Genomic DNA, 23,334 nt, shown 5'->3' with positions numbered 1-23,334 from the left:
TTTGTTTTTATTATGATAGACAATATTATGATAAATTATGTATGTTTTTCATTCATTTAAATTATCTTAACATGCTTGTATTATGCAAGCCCATTAAATTTTTTGCTAGATTTGGTATGTGTAGTGAACACCTGAAATTCATATTGTATATAAGTGTGTGTGCGGTTACTGTGCATAAATGAATTAAAGAATAAATATTTACATATAAATATACGTAGATTAACTTGCACATAATTCATAAGTACATAAAAACTCTTCACATTATCATTACAAAAAATACAGTTTTGGTATATTTCGTCCCCCCTCCCCTCATTCTCTCATCTTCCTGTCCTATCCCTTTTTCCATTTCCCACATCTCTGTCCCTTTACCCTCTCCCACTTCCCCTCTCCAGCCCTGGACGACCACCACTGAGTCCGACACTATCTCGCAGCAGGTCGCTTGACTCCTGCCGTGAGCACAAGCTGCAGACGATGAGACGACCTGGGCCTCCAGCAGGGGGCTCTCAGTCTGAAGAAGAAGCACTCCAGTCAGGTATGAATTATTCTTATAACAGTACATTTATTTTTCTTAACGCTAAAAAGCATATTGCAGGTCAGTCATGGGAGTTATTGTTATGGATAATTGGACTGAAAGCTTCTTCTTGAATTTACTCAATGTAAATTACTGGTTGCATAAAAACTATCATGTTAATTAGGTTAACCAAAATATTTTATATTTTGTTGGGTTATACTGTAAGAATCTATTTTGCTCTAACTCTTTGGAATGAATAGATGAATTATAAATAATAAGAGACAAGAGCTTAGGTATCATGTACAGTAATCAGGGTACAGTGTGTACACCATATAATGGTTCACTTCCTTTAACTTACAAGGGTTCACCTACAACCCTTATGCGGTGTAGCTATTAATATCTGGCAACACTGCTGTGTGCAAGGAAAAATTAAATTAACAATATTTTTCCCTGGTCATGGGGGGGGGGGGGGGAATTTGTATGTGACATATTTTGGCCATGATAGGGTGAGGAAGTCTAGCATGATACTTGCCCTGGGGTGGTCTGCTCCTGCCAAGCAGTATGGTGGGAGTTGACACAAAGATATTATTATTACCTAATTGTTTCAATGCCTCTGATTGGGTTTTTCTTTGTTTTTTGTCTGTTTTTTGCTGTAATATTATTCAATAGGTTGTAATGTTCTATATTTCTATAATAAAATGTGTGGAGCATCAATATACTGTATGAGCTCGATTGTCCAGATTCCACTAAACCTGATATTAGGGTCATCCGGATAAAATCGCAACTTGGTTATTTTATGTCCATATCTGGATGAATATCCATTGAATCTGGATGACCAGAGGTTTGTCTGGATACAAATAGACAGAGCTAATTGTATATGCTGGCATATAAGTCAACATTTGAAGCCTAAAAATCTCTCCAAATCCCAGGCAGGCTGGCAGGCAGGGAGGGAGGGAGGCAAGGAAGGAAGGAGGGAGCCAGCCAGTCAGGCAGGCAGGCAAGGAGGGAGCCTGCCAAGCAGGCAAACAGGGAAGGAGGGAGGGAACCAGCCAGGCAAGTAAGGAGGGAACCTGTCAGGCAGGCAGGCAGGCAGGCAGGCAGGCAGGCAGGCAGGCACAGGCAGGCAGGCAGGCAGGCACAGGCAGGCAGGCAGGCAGGCAGGCACAGGCAGGCAGGCAGGCAGGCAGGCAGGCACAGGCAGGCAGGCAGGCAGGCAGGCAGGCAGGCAGAGACAGGCAGGCAGGCAGGCAGAGACAGGCAGGCAGGCAGGCAGACACAGACAGACAGGCAGGCAGGCAGGCAGACACAGACAGACACAGACAGGCAGGCAGGCAGGCTGGCAGGCAGGCAGGCAGGCAGGCAGGGAAGGAGGGAGGGAACCAGCCAGCCAGCCAGCCAGGCAAGTAAGGAGGGAACCTGTCAGGCAGGCAGGCAGGCAGGCAGACACAGGCAGACACAGGCAGACACAGGCAGACACAGACAGACACAGACAGACACAGGCAGGCAGGCAGGCAGGCAGGCAGGCAGGCAGGCGGGCGGGCAAGCAAATGGAAGAAGGGAGTCAGGCAGGCAGGCAGGGAGGGAGGGAAGGAGAGAGTCAGGCAGGGAGAGAGGATGAATGGGCAGGCAGCCAAGCAGGGAAGCTGGAGTAATTACCTAAGTGTAATTACCTAAGTGTAGTTACAGGATGAGAGCTACGCTCGTGGTGTCCCGTCTTCCCAGCACTCTTTGTCATATAACGCTTTGAAACTACTGACGGTCTTGGCCTCCACCACCTTCTCACTTAACTTGTTCCAACCGTCTACCACTCTATTTGCGAAGGTGAATTTTCTTATATTTCTTCGGCATCTGTGTTTAGCTAGTTTAAATCTATGACCTCTTGTTCTTGAAGTTCCAGGTCTCAGGAAGTCTTCCCTGTCGATTTTGTCAATTCCTGTTACTATTTTGTATGTAGTGATCATATCACCTCTTTTTCTTCTGTCTTCTAGTTTTGGCATATTTAATGCTTCTAACCTCTCCTCGTAGCTCTTGCCCTTCAGTTCTGGGAGCCACTTAGTAGCATGTCTTTGCACCTTTTCCAGTTTGTTGATGTGCTTCTTAAGATATGGGCACCACACAACAGCTGCATATTCTAGCTTTGGCCTAACAAAAGTCATGAACAATTTCTTTAGTATATCGCCATCCATGTATTTAAATGCAATTCTGAAGTTAGAAAGCATAGCATAGGCTCCTTGCACAATATTCTTTATGTGGTCCTCAGGTGATAGTTTTCTATCTAGAACCACTCCTAGATCTCTTTCTTTATCAGAATTCTTTAAAGATTTCTCACATAATATATAGGTTGTGTGGGGTCTATGTTCTCCTATTCCACATTCCATAACATGACATTTATTAACATTAAATTCCATTTGCCAAGTGGTGCTCCATATACTTATTTTGTCCAGGTCTTTTTGAAGGGCATGACAGTCATCTAAATTTCTTATCCTTCCTATTATCTTAGCATCATCAGCAAACATGTTCATATAATTCTGTATACCAACTGGTAGATCATTTATGTACACAATAAACATCACTGGTGCAAGAACTGAACCCTGTGGTACTCCATTTGTGACATTTCTCCATTCTGATACATTGCCTCTGATTACTGCCCTCATTTTTCTATCAGTCAGAAAATTTTTCATCCATGATAGAAGCTTACCTGTCACCCCTCCAATATTTTCCAGTTTCCAGAACAACCTCTTATGTGGAACTCTGTCGAAAGCCTTTTTTAGGTCCAGATAGATGCAGTCAACCCAACCATCTCTTTCCTGTAATATCTCTGTGGCTCGATCATAGAAACTGAGTAAATTCGATACACAGGATCTTCCAGATCGAAAACCATACTGTCTGTCTGATATTATATCATTTCTCTCTAGGTGTTCTACCCATTTAGTTTTGATTAGTTTTTCCAATACTTTCACTATTACACTTGTCAATGATACAGGTCTATAATTGAGGGGGTCTTCCCTGCTGCCACTTTTGTAGATTGGAACTATGTTAGCCTGTTTCCACCCGTCTGCTACGATTCCTGTACACAGGGATGCCTGAAAGATCAGGTGAAGTGGAATGCTGAGCTCAGATGCACATTCTCTCAGAACCCATGGTGAAACGCCATCTGGGCCAGCTGCTTTGTTCTTACCGAGCTCCTTGAGCATTTTTTCCACTTCGTCTCTAGACACCTCTATGTGTTCTATGTTGTTCTCTGGAATTCTTATTGTATCTGGTTCCCTAAAGATTTCATTTTGTACAAACACACTTTGGAACTTTTCGTTTAGTGTTTCACACATTTCCTTTTCATCTTCCGTGAATCTATTTCCCATTTTCAACCTCTGAATATTATCCTTTACCTGCAATTTGTTGTTTATGAATTTATAGAATAGACCTGGTTCTGTTTTACATTTGTCCGCAATCCCTTTTTCAAAATTTCTTTCTGCCTCTCTCCTCACTGCCGTGTAGTTGTTTCTCGCATCTTTGTATCGCTGGTATGTTTGGGGGTTCGGCCTCTTCCTGTATTGATTCCATTTTTGTGTCTTTCGGTCTCTAGCCCTCTCGCAATTTCTATTGAACCAATCCTGTTTCCTAGTTCTGCATCTCTGTTTTGGTATAAATTTTTTTGTGCCTTTATCATATATTTCACAAAACTTGCCATACATCTCATTCACTTCCTTGCCTAGCATCAAGTCTGTCCAATTATACTCACTAAAAAAATTTCTAAGGTCACCATAATGTCCTCTCCTGAAGTCTGGTTTTTCAACTGCTTCAACCTCCTTATTTTCTTCCAGCTTATAACGCATTTCATACTTTATTCCCAAAAAGACATGGTCACTTTTACCCAAGGGAGGAAGGTACTGAATGTCAAATATCTCTTCCTCCTTCCTGGTAAATATCAAATCTAGCATGGAGGGAACGTCCCCTTCCCTCATCCTCGTAGCTTGTTTAACATGGTGATACAAGAATGTTTCCAGGATGAGGTCTACAAATTTACAGGTCCAAAAATCTTCTGTTTTAGCTTCATATGCTTCCCAGTCTATGGATTTCAAGTTGAAGTCACCGACTATCAACAGTCGTGATCTATCGTTATCCGCTCTCGCTATAATCTCTCTCATTATTGTTATAAGACCTTCACGTTTACTATCTAGCTCCTCCTTTGACCATGTGCTGCTTGGCGGTGGACTATATGCATTTATCATCATTAGTTTATCATCCTCATAGCAGATCTCTAGTGCTATTATGTCAACTTCTTGTGGATTGGCAGTCATTATTTCCTTCACCTTTAGGTGTTCTTTTACCAGCACAGCAACGCCACCGCCTTTCCTAATTTTTCTGTCCCGTCTCCAAATTGAGTAGCCCCTTGGGAATATGACCTCATTTAAAATTACATCTTCAAGTTTTGTCTCCGTGAGTGCAACAATGTCTGGTGTCTGCAGCTGTATTACATCACTTAACTCCAGTATCTTCGATCTCACTCCATCTATGTTGGTGTATGCAATCTTCAGGAACTTGTTCCCCCTCTCCTTATTCTTCACTCCCCCTCTCTCTATTGATTTTGTTGGTTTGCCTTTATGTACCACTTTACTGGTTTGCCTACCCCTATCACTTTGTAGAAAAAAGAATTTATTTCTTCTTCATTCCTGCTCTCATTTAAATGTTTTGCCTCGGCGAGGTTCAGTTTCAGCTTCTCTCTATCTTCTTTTGAAAGATCTCGTCTTAATGACCACCCTTTCCCATCCTCATCCCTTTGCAATTTTCTAGCATTACTTAGTACTTTGGAGTGGGTGTATAGGGGAGTCCTTGAATGTGGGTGTGGGTGTGGTGGGTCTTTGAATGTTATGTGGGTATCAGCATGTGGGTGTCTATATTTATCAGTGTAGACATAAAGAAAATGCTGCCACTGGGAGTGGCTTATGTCAGTCCTTGTGTACCAGAGGGATGGACACTCATGTTATCCCTAGCAAGGGGTGGTTGGCGGTATGGAGAGGGTTGGGTCTCAGGAGGGTTGGAGTTGGTGCAGAAGTTGTTTAGTCATATATTTTTTCTTTTTGCCATAGAGGGCTAGTTAGGAATATTAACCCTTAAACTGCGCAATGCGCCTGCAGGCTCATGTCTGGTTTGCGCAACGCGCCTCCGAGTATTTGTATTTTTCACGTTCCATTCAAAACTCCCGCGGCTACATGGGGTTCACATCAGCTTCGTCAGGGCTCTTGTAAACAGACGCCATCTTTAAAAAAATCGTGATTCACATTCCCGGATGTGAGAGCCTCGGAAGTGTGTGAGCAACCAAGGCTGGCGCTCGCAGTATGAGCGCACAGCACTGCTGTTCAGCGTGTGACCACAGCATCGCCTAATAATGTCAAAATATATATATAACTTGTATTATTTAGCCATGATAGTGTTATAGAAGAGCCTGAGTGTGATAATGACTGGGTACAATGTTCAAATATCAGTGATTCAATGCTGTTCATGATGTTCACAGTGCTAGCCACAGCACCACAGCATTATTTTGTCCATCTAAGAATCTTCAAATGATTTCTTAGGTTCCTTTTCAAAATAAACGTGTGGTCAACTATTTATTTATAGGAATTAGTGACCAGGATTGTGATAATAGCATGATTGTGGTTATAATTAGCATTGTGCGTAATATTGTGGAAGGAGGAATTTTGGTGAGGAAGGGAGGGAGAGAATTGAGGTAGCCTCTGCGTATGTGTGTGGCAGCCACTCTTGTTTTGCTCACCATACTAGCTTAGTGGTTCACTATGGGCAACACAAATGTACATGTGCATATACAGTGTGTATATAGTGTAATAACAGCAACAGGAGAATGTTGAGAGGAGCTATTTTGGTGAGGGAGGTTACGTAGTAATCGTAGCATCGTCTTCTGTCTGCTGTGTGATTTTTCATGCAGTGTATGGTGGCAACTGTACTGTTTGGACACAATACTGGCTTACTTGCATAGTTATGGTAAATAAAACATGTAGATAGGTATATATAACATGTGTAATTAGTGTAATAAGAACAATAACAGACTGGTGGGAGGAGCAATGTTGCCGAGTAAGATGTTGGAGTGAGGGAGACTGGCTGGGTGTGGCTGCTCTCACTCGAGGTGTTCTGAGTGTGTTGATGGTGAATGTATATAGTGTGTGACAGTGTATAGTGTGTAAATAGATTGTATATATACATAAATTAGGATGATACATAGTAAATATGTGCAGCATATGTGTACACAAGTGTCATGCACGTAACACAGTGTCTTCAGACAGTACGGATGTTTTACTGCCATAATATAGTGTACGTGTTCATTATTCATAGGATTAGCACGTAAAAACAAATAAAATGTATTTGGAACTGTGCGAAAAAAATGAACAAAAATATATTCGCGGCAACTCGCGCGCCCCGCCCCAGGCGCCCTACTGGCCCCGGGAGCGTACGTCACGGGCAAATGGGGAATGATGACGTCACGCGCCAACTTACGGACCCCATAGCAGCCAAAGTAAGTACAAATTCAATTTTTTTTTTTTACATACCCATACTGAGGGAAGGGTTTTTGACACTTTAAAAAATCAAACTAATTTTTTCCAGAGAATTTATTTCCTGCGCACTGTGGGGGTGTCATATTTGGAGGCAACGCAGTTAAGGGGTTAAACAATACAACATAATATTTGAACAGTATTTGGTTAGATATTTATTCATTAAAATATTTACAAGAAAATAAAATGGGTTTTAACACAACCTAAGGCACAAATTATGTTATGTCATCCTGCATTAAATGTTAACACTCGTAGGTGAGTTGGGAAGGGCTAACATGGAGAAGGGGGGGGGGCTGGGGGGTTAAACAGGAAGGAGATATATGATCATCTGTCTGTCTGTCCAGTTTTGTCTTGTCTGACAGTGTCACACAGACTCTATGCTGCATGTGCATCCTGGCAGCCTGTCTTCCGGAAATAGCTGGAAGGGGAAGAATGGGAGCATGCATGGGGAGGATGGGGGTAGGATTGATTGATGGTAAGGGTTGTGGGTGGTGGATGTAGGGAGGGGGATGGTTGGGAGGGAGAGCATGAAGGTGGGGAGAGCTGAGAGGGGTACAATGGAATCATGGCATGGGGGAGGGATGGGAAGGGTGATGACTAGGGTTGGGAGGGTGATGGGTGGAGGGAGGGCAAAGGTAGCATATGGGTGCGTGGAGATATGGGTAAGGAGTGTGTGATTTGCCCACCTGTGTGCCCATATGCTTGACTGCCTGCCTGCCCACCCTGCCTGACTGCCTGCCTGCCCACCCTGCCTGACTGCCTGCCTGCCCACCCTGCCTGACTGCCTGCCTGCCCACCCTGCCTGACTGCCTGCCTGCCCACCCTGCCTGCCCACCCTGCCTGCCCACCCTGCCTGCCTGCCCACCCTGCTTGCCTGCCCACCCTGCCTGCCTGCCCACCCTGCTTGCCTGCCCTGCCTGCCTGCCTGCCCACCCTGCCTACCTGCCCTGCCTGCCTGCCCTGCCTACCTGCCCTGCCTGCCTGCCTGCCTGCCTGCCTGCCTGCCTGCCCGCCCACCTACCCTGCCTGCCTGCCTGCCCACCCTGCCTGCCCACCCTGCCTGCCCACCCTGCCTGCCCACCCTGCCTGCCTGCCCACCCTGCCTGCCTGCCTACCTGCCTACCTGCCTGCCTGCCTACCTGCCTACCTGTAAAGGGGTATTGTTTCTCAGGGGAATCGACCGGGTAAACAAGGATGAACTTTTCAACACTGGTGGGACGCGAACAAGGGGACACAGGTGGAAGCTGAGTACCCAAATGAGCCACAGAGACGTTAGAAAGAACTTTTTCAGTGTCAGAGTAGTTAGCAAATGGAATGCATTAGGAAGTGATGTGGTGGAGGCTGACTCCATTCACAGTTTCAAATGTAGATATGATAGAGCCCAATAGGCTCAGGAATCTGTACACCAGTTGATTGACGGTTGAGAGGCGGGACCAAAGAGCCAGAGCTCAACCCCCGCAAGCACAATTAGGTGAGTACAATTAGGTGAGTACCTGCCTACCTGCCTTCTTGCCTGCCCACCCTGCCTGCCCACCCTGCCTGCCCACCCTGCCTGCCTGCCTGCCTGAGCCTGCCCGCCCATCTGCCTGCCTTCCTGCTTGCCCACCTGTTCACCAACCCACCTACCTGTCCACCTGCCTACCTGTCCACCTGCCTACCTGTCCACCTGCCTACCTGTCCACCTGCCTACCTGTCCACCTGCCTACCTGTCCACCTGCCTACCTGTCCACCCATCAACCTGTCCACCCATCAACCTGTCCACCCACTTACCTGTCCACCCACTTACCTGTCCACCCATCCACCCATCCACCCAACCGCCTGCCTTCCTGCCCACTCGCCTGCCTGCCCACTCATCTGCCAACCATCAAGCTCATCTGCCTGCCATTCATCCATCCATTCCACTTTCCCACTAGTCATCCAGCCCATTTGCTCATCAATCTGTCTGCCCACCCGCTTGCCATACTCAATCTACCAGCCAGCTCTCCACCCACCCAGCCCCACAAACTAATTATAGTGTGTGTGTGTGTGTGTGTGTGTGTGTGTGTGTGTGTAATTACCTAAGTGTAGTTACAGGATGAGAGCTACGCTCGTGGTGTCCCGTCTTCCCAGCACTCTTTGTCATATAACGCTTTGAAACTACTGACGGTCTTGGCCTCCACCACCTTCTCACTTAACTTGTTCCAACCGTCTACCACTCTATTTGCGAAGGTGAATTTTCTTATATTTCTTCGGCATCTGTGTTTAGCTAGTTTAAATCTATGGCCTCTTGTTCTTGAAGTTCCAGGTCTCAGGAAGTCTTCCCTGTCGATTTTATCAATTCCTGTTACTATTTTGTACGTAGTGATCATATCACCTCTTTTTCTTCTGTCTTCTAGTTTTGGCATATTTAATGCTTCTAACCTCTCCTCGTAGCTCTTGCCCTTCAGTTCTGGGAGCCACTTAGTAGCATGTCTTTGCACCTTTTCCAGTTTGTTGATGTGCTTCTTAAGATATGGGCACCACACAACAGCTGCATATTCTAGCTTTGGCCTAACAAACGTCATGAACAACTTCTTTAGTATATCGCCATCCATGTATTTAAATGCAATTCTGAAGTTAGAAAGCATTGCATAGGCTCCTTGCACAATATTCTTAATGTGGTCCTCAGGTGATAGTTTTCTATCTAGAACCACTCCTAGATCTCTTTCTTTATCAGAATTCTTTAAAGATTTCTCACATAATATATAAGTTGTGTGGGGTCTATGTTCTCCTATTCCACATTCCATAACATGACATTTATTAACATTAAATTCCATTTGCCAAGTGGTGCTCCATATACTTATTTTGTCCAGGTCTTCTTGAAGGGCATGACAATCATCTAAATTTCTTATCCTTCCTATTATCTTAGCATCATCAGCAAACATGTTCATATAATTCTGTATACCAACTGGTAGATCATTTATGTACACAATAAACATCACTGGTGCAAGAACTGAACCCTGTGGTACTCCACTTGTGACATTTCTCCATTCCGATACATTGCCTCTGATTACTGCCCTCATTTTTCTATCAGTCAGAAAATTTTTCATCCATGATAGAAGCTTACCTGTCACCCCTCCAATATTTTCCAGTTTCCAGAACAACCTCTTGTGTGGAACTCTGTCGAAAGCCTTTTTTAGGTCCAGATAGATGCAGTCAACCCAGCCATCTCTTTCCTGTAATATCTCTGTGGCCCAATCATAGAAACTGAGTAAATTCGATACACAGGATCTTCCTGATCGAAAACCATACTGTCTGTCTGATATTATATCATTTCTCTCCAGGTGTTCTACCCATTTAGTTTTGATTAGCTTTTCCAATACTTTCACTATTACACTTGTCAATGATACAGGTCTATAATTGAGGGGGTCTTCCCTGCTGCCACTTTTGTAGATTGGAACTATGTTAGCCTGTTTCCACACGTCTGCTACGATTCCTGTACACAGGGATGCCTGAAAGATCAGGTGAAGTGGAATGCTGAGCTCAGATGCACATTCTCTCAGAACCCATGGTGAAACGCCATCTGGGCCAGCTGCTTTGTTCCTCCCGAGCTCCTTTAGCATATTTTCCACTTCATCTCTAGACACCTCTATCCGCTCTATGTTGTTCTCTGGAATTCTTATTGTGTCTGGTTCTCTGAAGATTTCATTTTGTACAAACACACTTTGGAACTTTTCATTTAATGTTTCACACATTTCCTTTTCATTTTCCGTGAATCTGTTTCCCATTTCCAACCTCTGGATATTATCCTTTACCTGCAATTTGTTGTTTATGAATTTGTAGAATAGGCCCGGTTCTGTTTTACATTTATCTGCTATCCCTTTTTCAAAATTTCTTTCTGCCTCTCTCCTTACTGCTGTATAATTGTTTCTCGCATCTTTGTATCGCTGGTATGTTTGGGGGTTTGGCCTCTTCCTATACTGATTCCATTTTTGTGTCTTTTGGTCTCTTGCCCTCTCACAATTTCTGTCGAACCAATCCTGTTTTTTGGTCCTGCATCTCTGTTTTGGTATGAATGTTTGTGTGCCTTCCTCGTATAGTTTTAAAAATTTGGCATACATTTCATTTACTTCCCTGCCTAGCAACAATTCTGTCCAATTACACTCATTAAAAAAATTTCGAAGTTCCCCATAGTTGCCTCTCTTTAAATCGAGTTTATCAACTGTTTCAATGTCCCCATTTTCTTCTAGATGATATCTTAAAGCATATTTAATGTCTAACAGGACGTGATCACTCTTTCCCAAGGGAGGAAGGTACTGGATGTCAAAAATCTCTTCTTCTTTCCTGGTGAATACTAGATCCAGTACTGACGGTATATCTCCTTCCCTCATTCTTGTGGCTTGCTTTATGTGTTGATACAAGAATGTCTCCAGAATGAGGTTCACAAATCTGCATGTCCAAAAGTCCTCCGTTCTTGCTTCATAGGCCTCCCAGTCTATTGCTCTAAAGTTGAAGTCCCCCAGTATCAACAGTCGTGATTTATCTTTATCTGCTTGTACAATAATATCTCTCATGACCATTATGAGGCCCTCTCGTTTGTCATCCAGTTCTTCCTTTGTCCACGTGTTGCTTGCTGGTGGGCTGTAGGTATTTACAATTATCAGGTTATCATCCTGATTCCAGACCTGCAATGCCATTATGTCAATATCTCGAGGGTTTTCAAATATTAACTCTTTTACCTTCAGGTGTTTTTTCACCAGTACAGCCACTCCTCCTCCCTTCCTAGTTTTCCTGTCACGTCTCCAAACTGAGTAGCCTCTTGGGAATATGACTTCATTTATTATATTTCCTTCAAGTTTCGTTTCTGATAATGCAACAATATCTGGGACCCTAAGCTGGATTATATCTTGCAACTCCAAAGTTTTTGACCTCACTCCATCTATGTTGGTATATACAATTTTCAGGAACATGTTCCCTTTTCCTTTGCTCTTTACTCCCCCTTCCACTACTGATCTTGTTGCTTTGTTTTTATGTACCATTTCACAAGCTTTCCAGTCCCTGTCACTTTGTAAAAAAAAGAATTTCTGTCTTCTTCATTTCTATCCCCATTTAGACGTTTTGCCTCAATTAAGTTCATTTTCAGCTTTTCTCTGTCTTCCTTGGAGAGGTCTTGTCTTATTGACCAAGATTTGCCAACCTCATCACTCTGCAGATTCCTGGCATTTCTTAGCACTTCCATCATGTTTTTCACTCCATTAAAGGTCACCCTTAAGGGGCGGTTCTTTTCTTTCTCATATTTTCCTATTCTTCTAAAATCACTGACATTTTCCTTTGAGCCTTCTCCTAAACCTACTATTTTCTCTATGATTTTCATCTCTTCTGCCGCTCAGTCCACCCTAGATGAAATTTCCTTCTCTAAACATCCAAAAATGATTATGGACTTAGTTCTATCTGCAGTGTTTTGTACCAGTTTACTGTTGGTAACCAGTTCTTTCCTAATTGCTTGCCTAATTTCTGCTTCTTGTTGGTCATTTCTGGTTTTGACTTCCGAACACACTTCTTTGATAGTCTCTTTCTCTTTTACAACTTGAGCATATGTCGCTTTTATTTCTTCTTTATACTTTTCTAGTTCTTTATTCACCTCCTCTATGTGAGTTGTCAGTGAAGTTTCCAGTTGGAGATCCTTACCTAACTCTATGTTAGCCCTTAGGCTTGCTTGGAGTTGTTCACCATATGAGTCTATCTTTTTGTTTATTTCTTCAAAGTCACCACACTTCACTTTCCATGCCTCATTTTCTTTCACTAGTTCCTTGATTTGCTCCTCCTGATTTGTTACCTTGTCTGTTAATGCAGTAATAATCTTACCTTGTTGCAGCATACTCCCTTTTAGAGTGCAAAGCTCACTCCAAAGAGCTCCATTGTCCTCTTCTAATTTAAGCACTTTTTCTTCATACTTCATTTGCATGTCCTCAATTATCTCTAACCTGCCAAGAACACCTCCTTTCCTTATATCTTGTGTTGAGAATCCTTTGAAACCATCATCTGATGGTGTGTCTACCTTCTCAGTGGGGGTGGTGGCGGCGGCCATCTTTGATTTTGTTCTAGACCAAAACAAACTTTTCCACTCGACTATTTTCACTCAGTTTTACTTGTTTATTGTATTTTATTTGCTTTTACTCTTCCCTGAACCTTTATGTAACCTGGGACACCACTGTAGCCCTCAACCTGTTCCCACTACTTAGGTAATTCGATATTTCCAGGAGCTTGCTGCAGTGTGACTTCTGCCTCCTCCAGCTTCACCTCCAACCCTGTGTGTGTGTGTGTGTGTGTGTGTGTGTGTGGGGAAATAAGAATTCTGTTTATACAGATGTTAGGCTTATCCAGATGAGGGTACTTTCCGTATAGTCTGGATAATCGAGCTCATACAGTACTCAAAAAAATATTTGAGCATATAAGTGATTCAGTTATTATACAGTAGCCATAGAAAAATATAAGTGTTTCTGTGGGGAGCCCCAACGGCTCCCTGAAACTATCAAACTGACATATGTCATATTAGTTTGGTGCCATCAGTCCCAGGTGTTCTAGTGCCTACCGGAGAATAGAGGCAGAACCTAATCCCCCTCAGAGAGGCGCAGGGAACAACGGCCATTATGAGCACTCTACATTTAGAATAGGTCATGTCTGCCATCGACGGGTGAGGGCACCCAGAAAGATTGGCGAACCAATACAAATTCCCAATTGGTAAAAATTGCAACCTACATCCAAACAGAACCAAAGAACTTCCACGAAAAACAAATAGGCAAGCAAATCATCATCCAACTAGTGTGCCCGCTCGTTAGTGCCCCCCCCCCAAAAAAAAAAAAGGGAGGAGAGGGAGCCTGCTCAGGCGAGCCAGCAGCCCACTATCTCAGTTCATTAACTGATATGCCAGGTGTCAACAAGTCTCCTCGGGCCTCGCTTTATTGCCTGGCTTTTGCATTTGTGGCTTTGCTGGCTTTGTGTGGTGGTGTGGTGTGGTGTTCTCTGGTACACTGGGCTGCATGTGCCTAGGGTTCCCTTCCCTAGGTGCGTGGCAAGTACACTGGTACCTTAGTGTACGACTGAACTAGAGTACGATTTTTTTGGTATTGGACCTCACATTCATCATAAAATTTGAATTGGTGCACAACGTTTCACTTGGAATATGACGCTTGTTGATACGTGTATAGGTTCAACGAACGTGTGGTGCTAGGGGCGTGGGGCAAGGCATGCCCAGTTGTTTACTAGTGTATCCCATACATTGATGGGATCCACCCCAATTCTGATGCTGATGTGTGACCGGGCAGTCGTGCGACTCTGGTAGCTGACGTTCAGCACTGTGCCTTGTGGTGTGGTCCTGTTCTCATGTGGTGTGTGGACCAGTAGTAGTTTCACAAGTACTCGGGGTGCATGCACCTAGAGTTACCTTTAGTAGGTGTCCTGTGAGTACTGTCCTTGTGGCTTGGGGTTACCTTCCACAAGTTGCTTGGGACCTACCTCTGCTGTGGTCTTTTGCTGCTCGGTAATTGCCTGCCCTTGGAGTCAGCTGGGATGTTTCTTGCCCCACTGCTTGTCTTTGAGTAAGAGGTAGTTTCGTCACTAGTAGGGGCGCAAGGTACTGTGCAGCTAATTTTCACCATATTATAGTGGCTGGCTCTGTACCGCCTGGGGATGTTGTACTCTTGTGGAGTTTTACTTTTATATTTTTTTTTTCTGCCTGGTGGGGGTCTGGCCCTTGGTGTTGCTGACTTTTATATTTATTTATTTATTTATATATATATATATATATATATATATATATATATATATATATATATATATATATATATATATATATATATATATATATATATATATATATATATATATATATATATATATATATATATATATATATATATATATATATATATATATATATATATATATATATATATATATATATATATATATATATATATATATATATATATATATATATATATGTCGTACCTAATAGCCAGAACGCACTTCTCAGCCTACTATTCAAGGCCCGATTTGCCTAATAAGCCAAGTTTTCATGAATTAATGTTTTTTCGTCTACCTAACCTACCTAATCTAACCTAACCTAGCTTTTTTTGGCTACCTAACCTAACCTTACCTATAAATATAGGTTAGGTTAGGTTAGGTAGGGTTGGTTAGGTTCGGTCTTATATCTACGTTAATTTTAACTCCAATAAAAAAAAATTACCCTCATACATAGAGAAAAGGGTTGCTTTATCATTTCATAAGAAAAAAATTATAGTAAATATATTAATTCAGGAAAACTTGGCTTATTAGGCAAATCGGGCCTTGAATAGTAGGCTGAGAAGTGAGTTCTGGCTACTAGGTACGACATATATATATATATATATATATATATATATATATATATATATATATATATATATATATATATATATATATATGTGTATATGTATGTATGTATGTGTGTCGTACCTAGTAGCCAGAACGCACTTCTACGCCTACTATGCAAGGCCCAGTTTGCCTAATAAGCCAAGTTTTCATGAATTAATTGTTTTTCGACTACCTAACCTACCTAACCTAGCTTTTTCGGCTACCTAACCTAACCTATAAAGATAGGTTAGGTTAGGTAGGGTTGGTTAGGTTCGGTCATATATCGACGTTAATTTGAACTCCAATAAAAAAAAATTGACCTCATACATAATGAAATGGGTAGCTTTATCATTTCATAAGAAAAAAATTAGAGAAAATATATTAATTCAGGAAAACTTGGCTTGTTAGGCAAATCGGGCCTTGAATAGTAGGCGTAGAAGTGCATTCTGGCTACTAGGTACGACATATATATACACACACACACACATATATACATACATACATACATATACATACTTGGTGATCCTCCACTAGGTCCCTGTGAGTGTACACGTCACAGGGGTTCAGCACTTAGTAGTTCGCTTGGTAGTTTGGGGTGCCGGTTAGCAGTACCTTGCCTGGGCTTTCCTTAGCAGAGCATCTAAGGGCCCCAGAAACCCCCATTGGGGCTCAGTGGTCTAATGGATGCGTCCCCTGCGTCCCATCTTTGCTTTCGTGTAAGTTTGAAGGTTGTTCTGTTCCCTTTTCACAGGGTGACAATCAATTCTTAAGAATTACCAATTCTTCCTCCGTCATACTGCCTGACGGGTCAATGACACCCTCGACTCGGAGTCCTGCAAGTAATTACCTAGGTGTAATTACCTAAGTGTAGTTACAGGATGAGAGCTAAGCTCATGGAATCCTGTTTCCCCAGCACTCTTTGTCATATAACGAAGTAGTGTTTCTTGTTTGTACTCCATTTCACCCAGTCCCCTGATATTGATATTCAGGTGCAGGCAGTTTCGGCATTGTATGCGTGTTTTAGGTTGCTGCAGTGAGCTAGGTTGGTTGCTCCCATGGATGCCCTGTGGCTGCCCTGTTTTAGTTATGGGGACCTCAGACTTGGGGGAGTATTGAGTATTGCTCAGTACTCGCTTCTGCCTTCAAAGCAGGAGACATTGCTGAAATGGAGGGAATACAGGGAACATATACGGCATACATAGATGCGATAATACACCTAGGTTACTGGGATCGTCTCAAAGCTCTCCAAATGTACTCTCTAGAAAGGAGACAAGAGTGATATCAAATAATATATACGTGGAAGATACTGGAGGGCCAGGTACCAAATCTACACAGTAAAATAACAACATACTGGAGGGAACAATATGGAAGAAAATGCAGAATAGAACCAGTGAAGAGTAGGGGTTCCATAGGCACAATCCGAGAACACTGTATAAACATCAGAGGTCCACGGTTGTTCAACATCCTCCCAGCAAGTATGAGAAATATTGCTGGACCAACCGTGGACATCTTCAAGAGAAAACTAGATAATTTTGTCTAAGAAGTGCTGGACCAACCGGGCTGTGGTGGATATGTGGGCCTGCGGGCCACTCCTAGCAACACCCTGGTGGACCAAGCTCTCACAAGTGAAGCCTGGCCTCGGAACAAGCTTGTGGAATAGAAGAACTCCCAGAACCCCATCAAGCAGGTATCAAGTAGGGGTGTTAGTCACTTCGACTTTGGTTTCGTCTGAGGGTTTCAGAGTCGGGGGGTTAGGGTTTAGTAGTTGGTGAGACTCGGGCAGTTTCGGGGGATGCCCCATGTGGTGTGACGACAGAGGCATTCGAGCCAGTTCCTCCAGCCGGTGCTTCTGGGTCTGACCAGTGGCCATCCCCCCTTCTTTCCTGATTTTCCAGTGGACACTGCCTTTTCTTTTGAGGCGGAGGATTTGGAGGACAGCTCGGCTCCGGGTATGTATCTTTGAAGGAGACGGCTGTAACCGAAAAAACCTACCATGAGGACCAAAAGAGCAGAGACCCCTGTGCCGGAGGAGAGCATGAGTCTCTAATATGATCACAATACCTTTGAGTAGAGCGATGATACTCAAAGTATGTATCTTTGATACTCAAAGATACGTACTTTGAGTATCATCGCTCTACTCAAAGGTATTGTGATCATATTAGAGACTCATGCTCTCCTCCGGCACAGGGGTCTCTGCTCTTTTGGTCCTCATGGTAGGTTTTTTCGGTTACAGCCGTCTCCTTCTCTTCTAGCGAAGAATGAAACTGCTGCATTCCGGAGGGGTCCTTGGGTTGTTGATGCTTGGTTGGTCGGGCCGGGAGTGCATCATGTCTTGTCAGGTTGTGGCTCTTCGCCATTATTTGCGTGCCATGGCTTTGGTGGCCGGGTATGCCCTGTAGGTTGATCCAGTTTCCCTTCTTCCCTGTTCCTGGGCTCGGGTCTCCCAGGTCGTCTGCGGGATTATTAAGGCTAGCCAGCCTACGGTCTATTCTCGTGCCCACGACGTACGTAAGTTTGCAGCTTTGGCTACCGTGTTTTGCATCATGTCTTGGGTTGACATTCGGATACGGGGTTTTTGGAGGTTGAACAGGATCCTGGCTGCTTGCTACCTTGTCAGTGTCCCAGGATCTTGTAGGGCCTATGTTGCATTAGGTCAGCGGCTGCAGTCAGTTGTCTCGGCTTTGCGTTGAGGAGCGAGCGGTAACCACTGCCCGGATAAGTCCCTGTTTTTCCTTGTCTTTGGGTAGTTAGCTCCACAGAGCCAACGGGGCTCCCCCCAGAAAACCAGTGTTAAATGTAATGAAACGCCATTTTCTGGGCGAGTCACGGAGGCTCCCTGGCATCTCTCCCTCCCTCCGGTTGGCAGCGTTTTTGCGTATTTTTATATCCCGCCTAAGAACTGCAGGGTGGATCGCTGGCGTAGAGGTCTGGGGCTCCACCCCTTCCCCCTCCCAAAGAGGGGGGGGGGTGCGCAGACAGCGGCGCGGCAACATGATGATGTCATGCTTGTTTGGTAATTTTCGTTTGGGGAGTTCTGTCCACTCATTCGGCTATCAGTAGCAATGGTTTCACCAGAATAATGGTTTGTTTTGAGGCGCCTATGTTTCTAGGTGCCAGATCCCATCGATGGCAGACATGGAATAATGGTCCCAACCTCAAGGGGGTTTCTATAGACCATTGCTCCATGTGCCTCTCTTGAGGGGGGGCAAGGTTCTGGCTCATGGTCCCCAGTAGGCAAGAACTCTGTGCACATTGACTGATGCCAAAAAGTTATACATATCCATTCAGCCTGGATAGCCCAAGGGGAGCCTCCGGGACTCACCCAGAAAATGGCGTTTCATTACATTCAATGCTGTTTTTTTGGGTTATATATTTAATTTAGCACTATTATTATAATAATAAGAGCTATAAAAATAATTATTTTAGAACTGATTTATTAATTTTATTATTTCGAAGCCGTAGGTCGCTGAATGGTGGCGACGAAATCGAACGAAACATGCAAAGTGGTGTGCACACAGATTTAACCCCGTACACTCTGCCTGGATTTTTTTTTTTAGATGTATACAAGAGTTGTCACATTCTTGTACAGCCACTAGTACGCGTAGCATTTCGGGCAGGTCCCTGGAATATGACCCCCGCCGCGAAGAATCATTTTTACAACCAAGTACACATTTTACTGTTAAGTTAAACAGAGGCTACAGTTAAGGATTTGCGCCTGGTAAATCCTCTCCCAGCCAGGATACGAACCCATGACAAAGCGCTCGCGGAACGTCAGGCGAGTGTCTTGCCACTTGCCACTGCACCACGGAGACTGGATCATGTTATTGTTACAATAACATGAATAATTTCTCAAATAACAGATGTCTATCATATTACAATATATTTTTGGTTTTATTTAGTTTAGTTTAATTGGGATAATAAAGAGCTATTTACAAAGATGCGTGCCACAAATCAGTGAACAAAAATTATGGAAACACAGTCGTTCACTTGTGTGGACCACTCTGGCTGGTGTTTGGTTAATATGCTTCACTTGTTGTGTGTACCATTCTGACTGGTGTTTGGTTCATACGGTTCACTTGTTGTGTGGTCCACTTGTGTGATCTAACTTGTCAAATGAAGGAATTATTTATTGTAACCTGTGATAGAATGGGAAAGTTTTCCACCAGTCTGTGAACTTTGTTCCAACATCAGTTCCAACAGGTACTCAGACGGCAAAAATGAGGATCTGAAACATAATACAGGGTACAAAACGCAATCGAATCTTCCCATAGTAGAAAAACATCATGTCAAGGATTTGGGAATAATGATGTCCGACGATCTAACATTTAGGGAGCATAACCAAGCAAATATCGCGTCAGCCAGAAAAATGATCGGATGGATTACGAGAACTTTCAAATCCAGGGATCCCATCACAATGGTTGTACTCTTCAAGTCACTTGTGTTGTCCCGTCTCGAGTACTGCTCAGTACTCGCTTCCCCCTTCAGAGCAGTAGAGATTGCTGAAATAGAGGGAATACAGAGAACATATACGGCACACATAGACGAGATAAAACACCTAAATTATTGGGATCATCTTAAAGCTCTCCAAATGTATTCTCTAGAAAGGAGACGAGAGAGATACCAAATAATATACACATGGAAAATACTGGAGGGTCAGGTCCCAAATCTACACAGTAAAATAACAACGTACTGGAGTGAACGATATGGAAGAAAATGCAAGATTGAACCAGTGAAGAGCAGAGGTGCCATAGGCACAATCAGAGAGCACTGTATAAACATCAGGGGTCCGCGGTTGTTCAACGTCCTCCCAGCGACTATAAGAAATATTGCCGGAACAACCGTAGACATCTTCAAGAGAAAACTGGACGGTTTTCTAAGAGAAGTTTCGGATCAGCCGGGCTGTGGTGGGTACGTGGCCCGGCGGGCCGCTTCAAGCGACAGCCTGGTGGACCAAACTCTCACAAGTCAAGCCTGGCCTCAGGCCAGGCTTGGGGAGTAGAAGAACACCCAGAACCCCATCAACCAGGTATCAACCAGGTGTGTGTGTGTGTGTGTATGTGTGTGTATGTGTGTGTGTGTATATATATATATATATATATATATATATATATATATATATATATATATATATATATATATATATATATATATATATATATATATATATATATATATATATATATATATATATATATATATATATAGTACCTAGTAGCCAGAACGCACTTCTCAGCCTACTATGCAAGGCCCGATTTGCCTAATAAGCCAAGTTTTCATGAATTGTTTTTCGAGTACCTAACCTACCTAACGTAACCTAACCTAACTTTTTCGGCTACCTAACCTAACCTAATCTATAAAGATAGGTTAGGTTAGGTGGGGTTGGTTAGGTTCGGTCATATATCTACGTTAATTTTAACACCAATAAAAAAAAATTACCTCATACATAATGAAATAGGTAGCTTTATCGTTTCATAAGAAAAAAATTAGAGAAAATATATTAATTCAGGAAAACTTGGCTTATTAGGCAAATCGGGCCTTGCATAGTAGGCTGAGAAGTGCGTTCTGGCTACTAGGTACGACATATATATATAGATATGTATGTATGTATGCAAACAAGCCTGAATGGTCCCCAGGACTATATACAACTGAAAACTCACACCCCCGAAGTGACTCGAACCCATACTGCCAGGAGCAACGCAACTGGTATGTACAGGGACGCCTTAATCCGCTTGACCATCACGACCGGACATAAGGAAGTGATAGCCGAAGCTTTTTGAACCACTTCCCCGCCGGCACTCGGATGGTAATCTTGGGCATAGCATTTTATCAAATCACCTCATTCTTTGGGGCACACATGAGGAACACAAATGCAAACAAGCCTGAATAGTCCCCAGGACTATATACAACTGAAAACTCACACCCCAGAAGTGACTCGAACCCATACTGCCAGGAGCAACGCAACTGGTATGTGAGTTTTCAGTTGTATATAGTCCTGGGGACCATTCAGGCTTGTTTGCATTTGTGTTCCTCACGTGTGCCCCAAAGAATGAGGTGATTTGATAAAATGCTATGCCCAAGATTACCATCCGAGTGCCGGCGGAGAAGTGGTTCAAATAGCTTCGGCTATCACTTCCTTATGTCCGGTCGTGATGGTCAAGCGGATTAAGGCGTCCCTGTACATACCAGTTGCGTTGCTCCTGGCAGTATGGGTTCGAGTCACTTCTGGGGTGTGAGTTTTCAGTTGTATATAGTCCTGGGGACCATTCAGGCTTGTTTGCATTTGTGTTCCTCACGTGTGCCCCAAAGAATGAGGTGATTTGATAAAATGCTATGCCCAAGATTACCATCCGAGTGCCGGCGGGGAAGTGGATCAAATAGCTTCGGCTATCACTTCCTTATGTCCGGTCGTGATGGTCAAGCGGATTAAGGCGTCCCTGTACATACCAGTTGCGTGGCTCCTGGCAGTATGGGTTCGAGTCACTTCTGGGGTGTGAGTTTTCAGTTATATATATATATATATATATATATATATATATATATATATATATATATATATATATATATATATATATAAATATATAAATATATATAAATAATATTACATGGACAAGGTGTGCTGTGACGTCATCAGGGCCTGGTCGCCCGTGCATGAATCGCCCAGAAACGGTCATGCGGGCCATTTAAGCACTTGGTGTTGCCACAAATATATTTTCAATTATTTGTTCTATATATTTCCAATGCGGTTTTATTTGTTTTTTTTATTGTATATGATGTATAATTGTGTCCTTTACAATATGTATACACTAGAACGTTCATAATTTTCCATGGAACTGTGATACATGTGTCAGTAATGTCCACAAAAACGTTTGTCACAATATTACCTGTAAAAAATTCACTAAAATTACAATATGTACAGTTTCACACACTGTTTACACAGTAACACACTGTATTACACACTCAGTACTTCGAAAGTGAGTAATAATCAGCAAAGTAGTCCATGGTGCACAGCACGACTTCGCTCTCGTTGCACCAGGTACAGATAAATTTTTGCTTCCTGTTTCTTTATTCTGTGTGCTTACAAATAATGCACTCACGTACACCCTTGGCTTTAGTACTTGTAGGTTATATGTAGTCAAGCTTGTAAAGCAAGGTAGTCTTCAAAAGATTATAGGAAAAGATCAATTTGTAAGGTAGTCTTGAAAAGATCACTTTGTATGGTCCCATACAGGAAGAGATTCAGCTTGCCTCAAAGAGTGTCCGTCAGTCAGAAAGAGATTCAGCTGGCTTCAAAGAGTGTCTGTCAGTCAGGAAGAGATTCAGCTAGCCTCAAAGAGTGTCCGTCAGTTAGGAAGAGATTCAGATATTCTTGAAAATATCTATGGAAAACACCACCATGGAAGCCGCTAACACTGTTCACCTATGCTACTTGTATCAGATGCATCATACTGAATGCAGAAAAAGATTCATCTACGTATCATCTAAATAAATTGGAGATAGCATAGGATTGCAAGGGTGACACTCAGAGCTACAACTGGTTACACTCGCTGTATCGTCCTCATAGGTGCTGTATCACTTGCATCCGATCTTTGTGTTAGGTCCTTATTGCACCTAGCTTCACCAATATTATGACCCTTGTGTTCTTCAAACAATAAGGTCTGAATTTCACCGACAGTGTGTTATCTTTCAACACCACGTCAGACAGATGTTTGGGAGCCAGAGGCACGTGTGCCACCCATGGTTGCTCATTCAGTACTAACCCAGCCAGCAGTCCTAGGGCATTCTGGGAATTTTTTCCAAGATGGCTGCCTCTCACTGGAGGTCCTAAGAGTCCATTTTGTACACAACCAACCTCGCACACATTTAGAATGGGTTCGGAAAAATCAGAGTTTTCTCGGTTCGCGCAGTTTC

At 43.2% G+C, this 23,334-nt stretch overlaps 1 protein-coding gene across 19 annotated transcripts in view; it reads left to right on the top strand.

The window, feature by feature from the left end:
• LOC123775303 (disintegrin and metalloproteinase domain-containing protein mind-meld) overlaps window positions 1-23,334 on the top strand; it is an 890,968-nt gene that overhangs the window by 770,326 nt on the left and 97,308 nt on the right. For 13 of the 19 annotated variants that reach the window (XM_069311667.1, XM_069311658.1, XM_069311648.1 and 10 more), the window contains one exon: window positions 393-532. In XM_069311667.1, the coding sequence (XP_069167768.1) occupies window positions 393-532 (140 nt within the window). The remainder of the gene's footprint in view (window positions 1-392; window positions 533-23,334) is intronic. The other 6 variants (XM_069311664.1, XM_069311663.1, XM_069311654.1 and 3 more) reach the window with 2 other exon arrangements.

This window comes from Procambarus clarkii, chromosome 70 (assembly GCF_040958095.1).
Source record: "Procambarus clarkii isolate CNS0578487 chromosome 70, FALCON_Pclarkii_2.0, whole genome shotgun sequence".
In the NCBI taxonomy this organism is placed as follows: domain Eukaryota; kingdom Metazoa; phylum Arthropoda; class Malacostraca; order Decapoda; family Cambaridae; genus Procambarus; species Procambarus clarkii.
The sequence above is the reverse complement of the archived record's forward strand: the minus strand, read 5'-3'. Positions and strand labels throughout refer to the sequence as shown.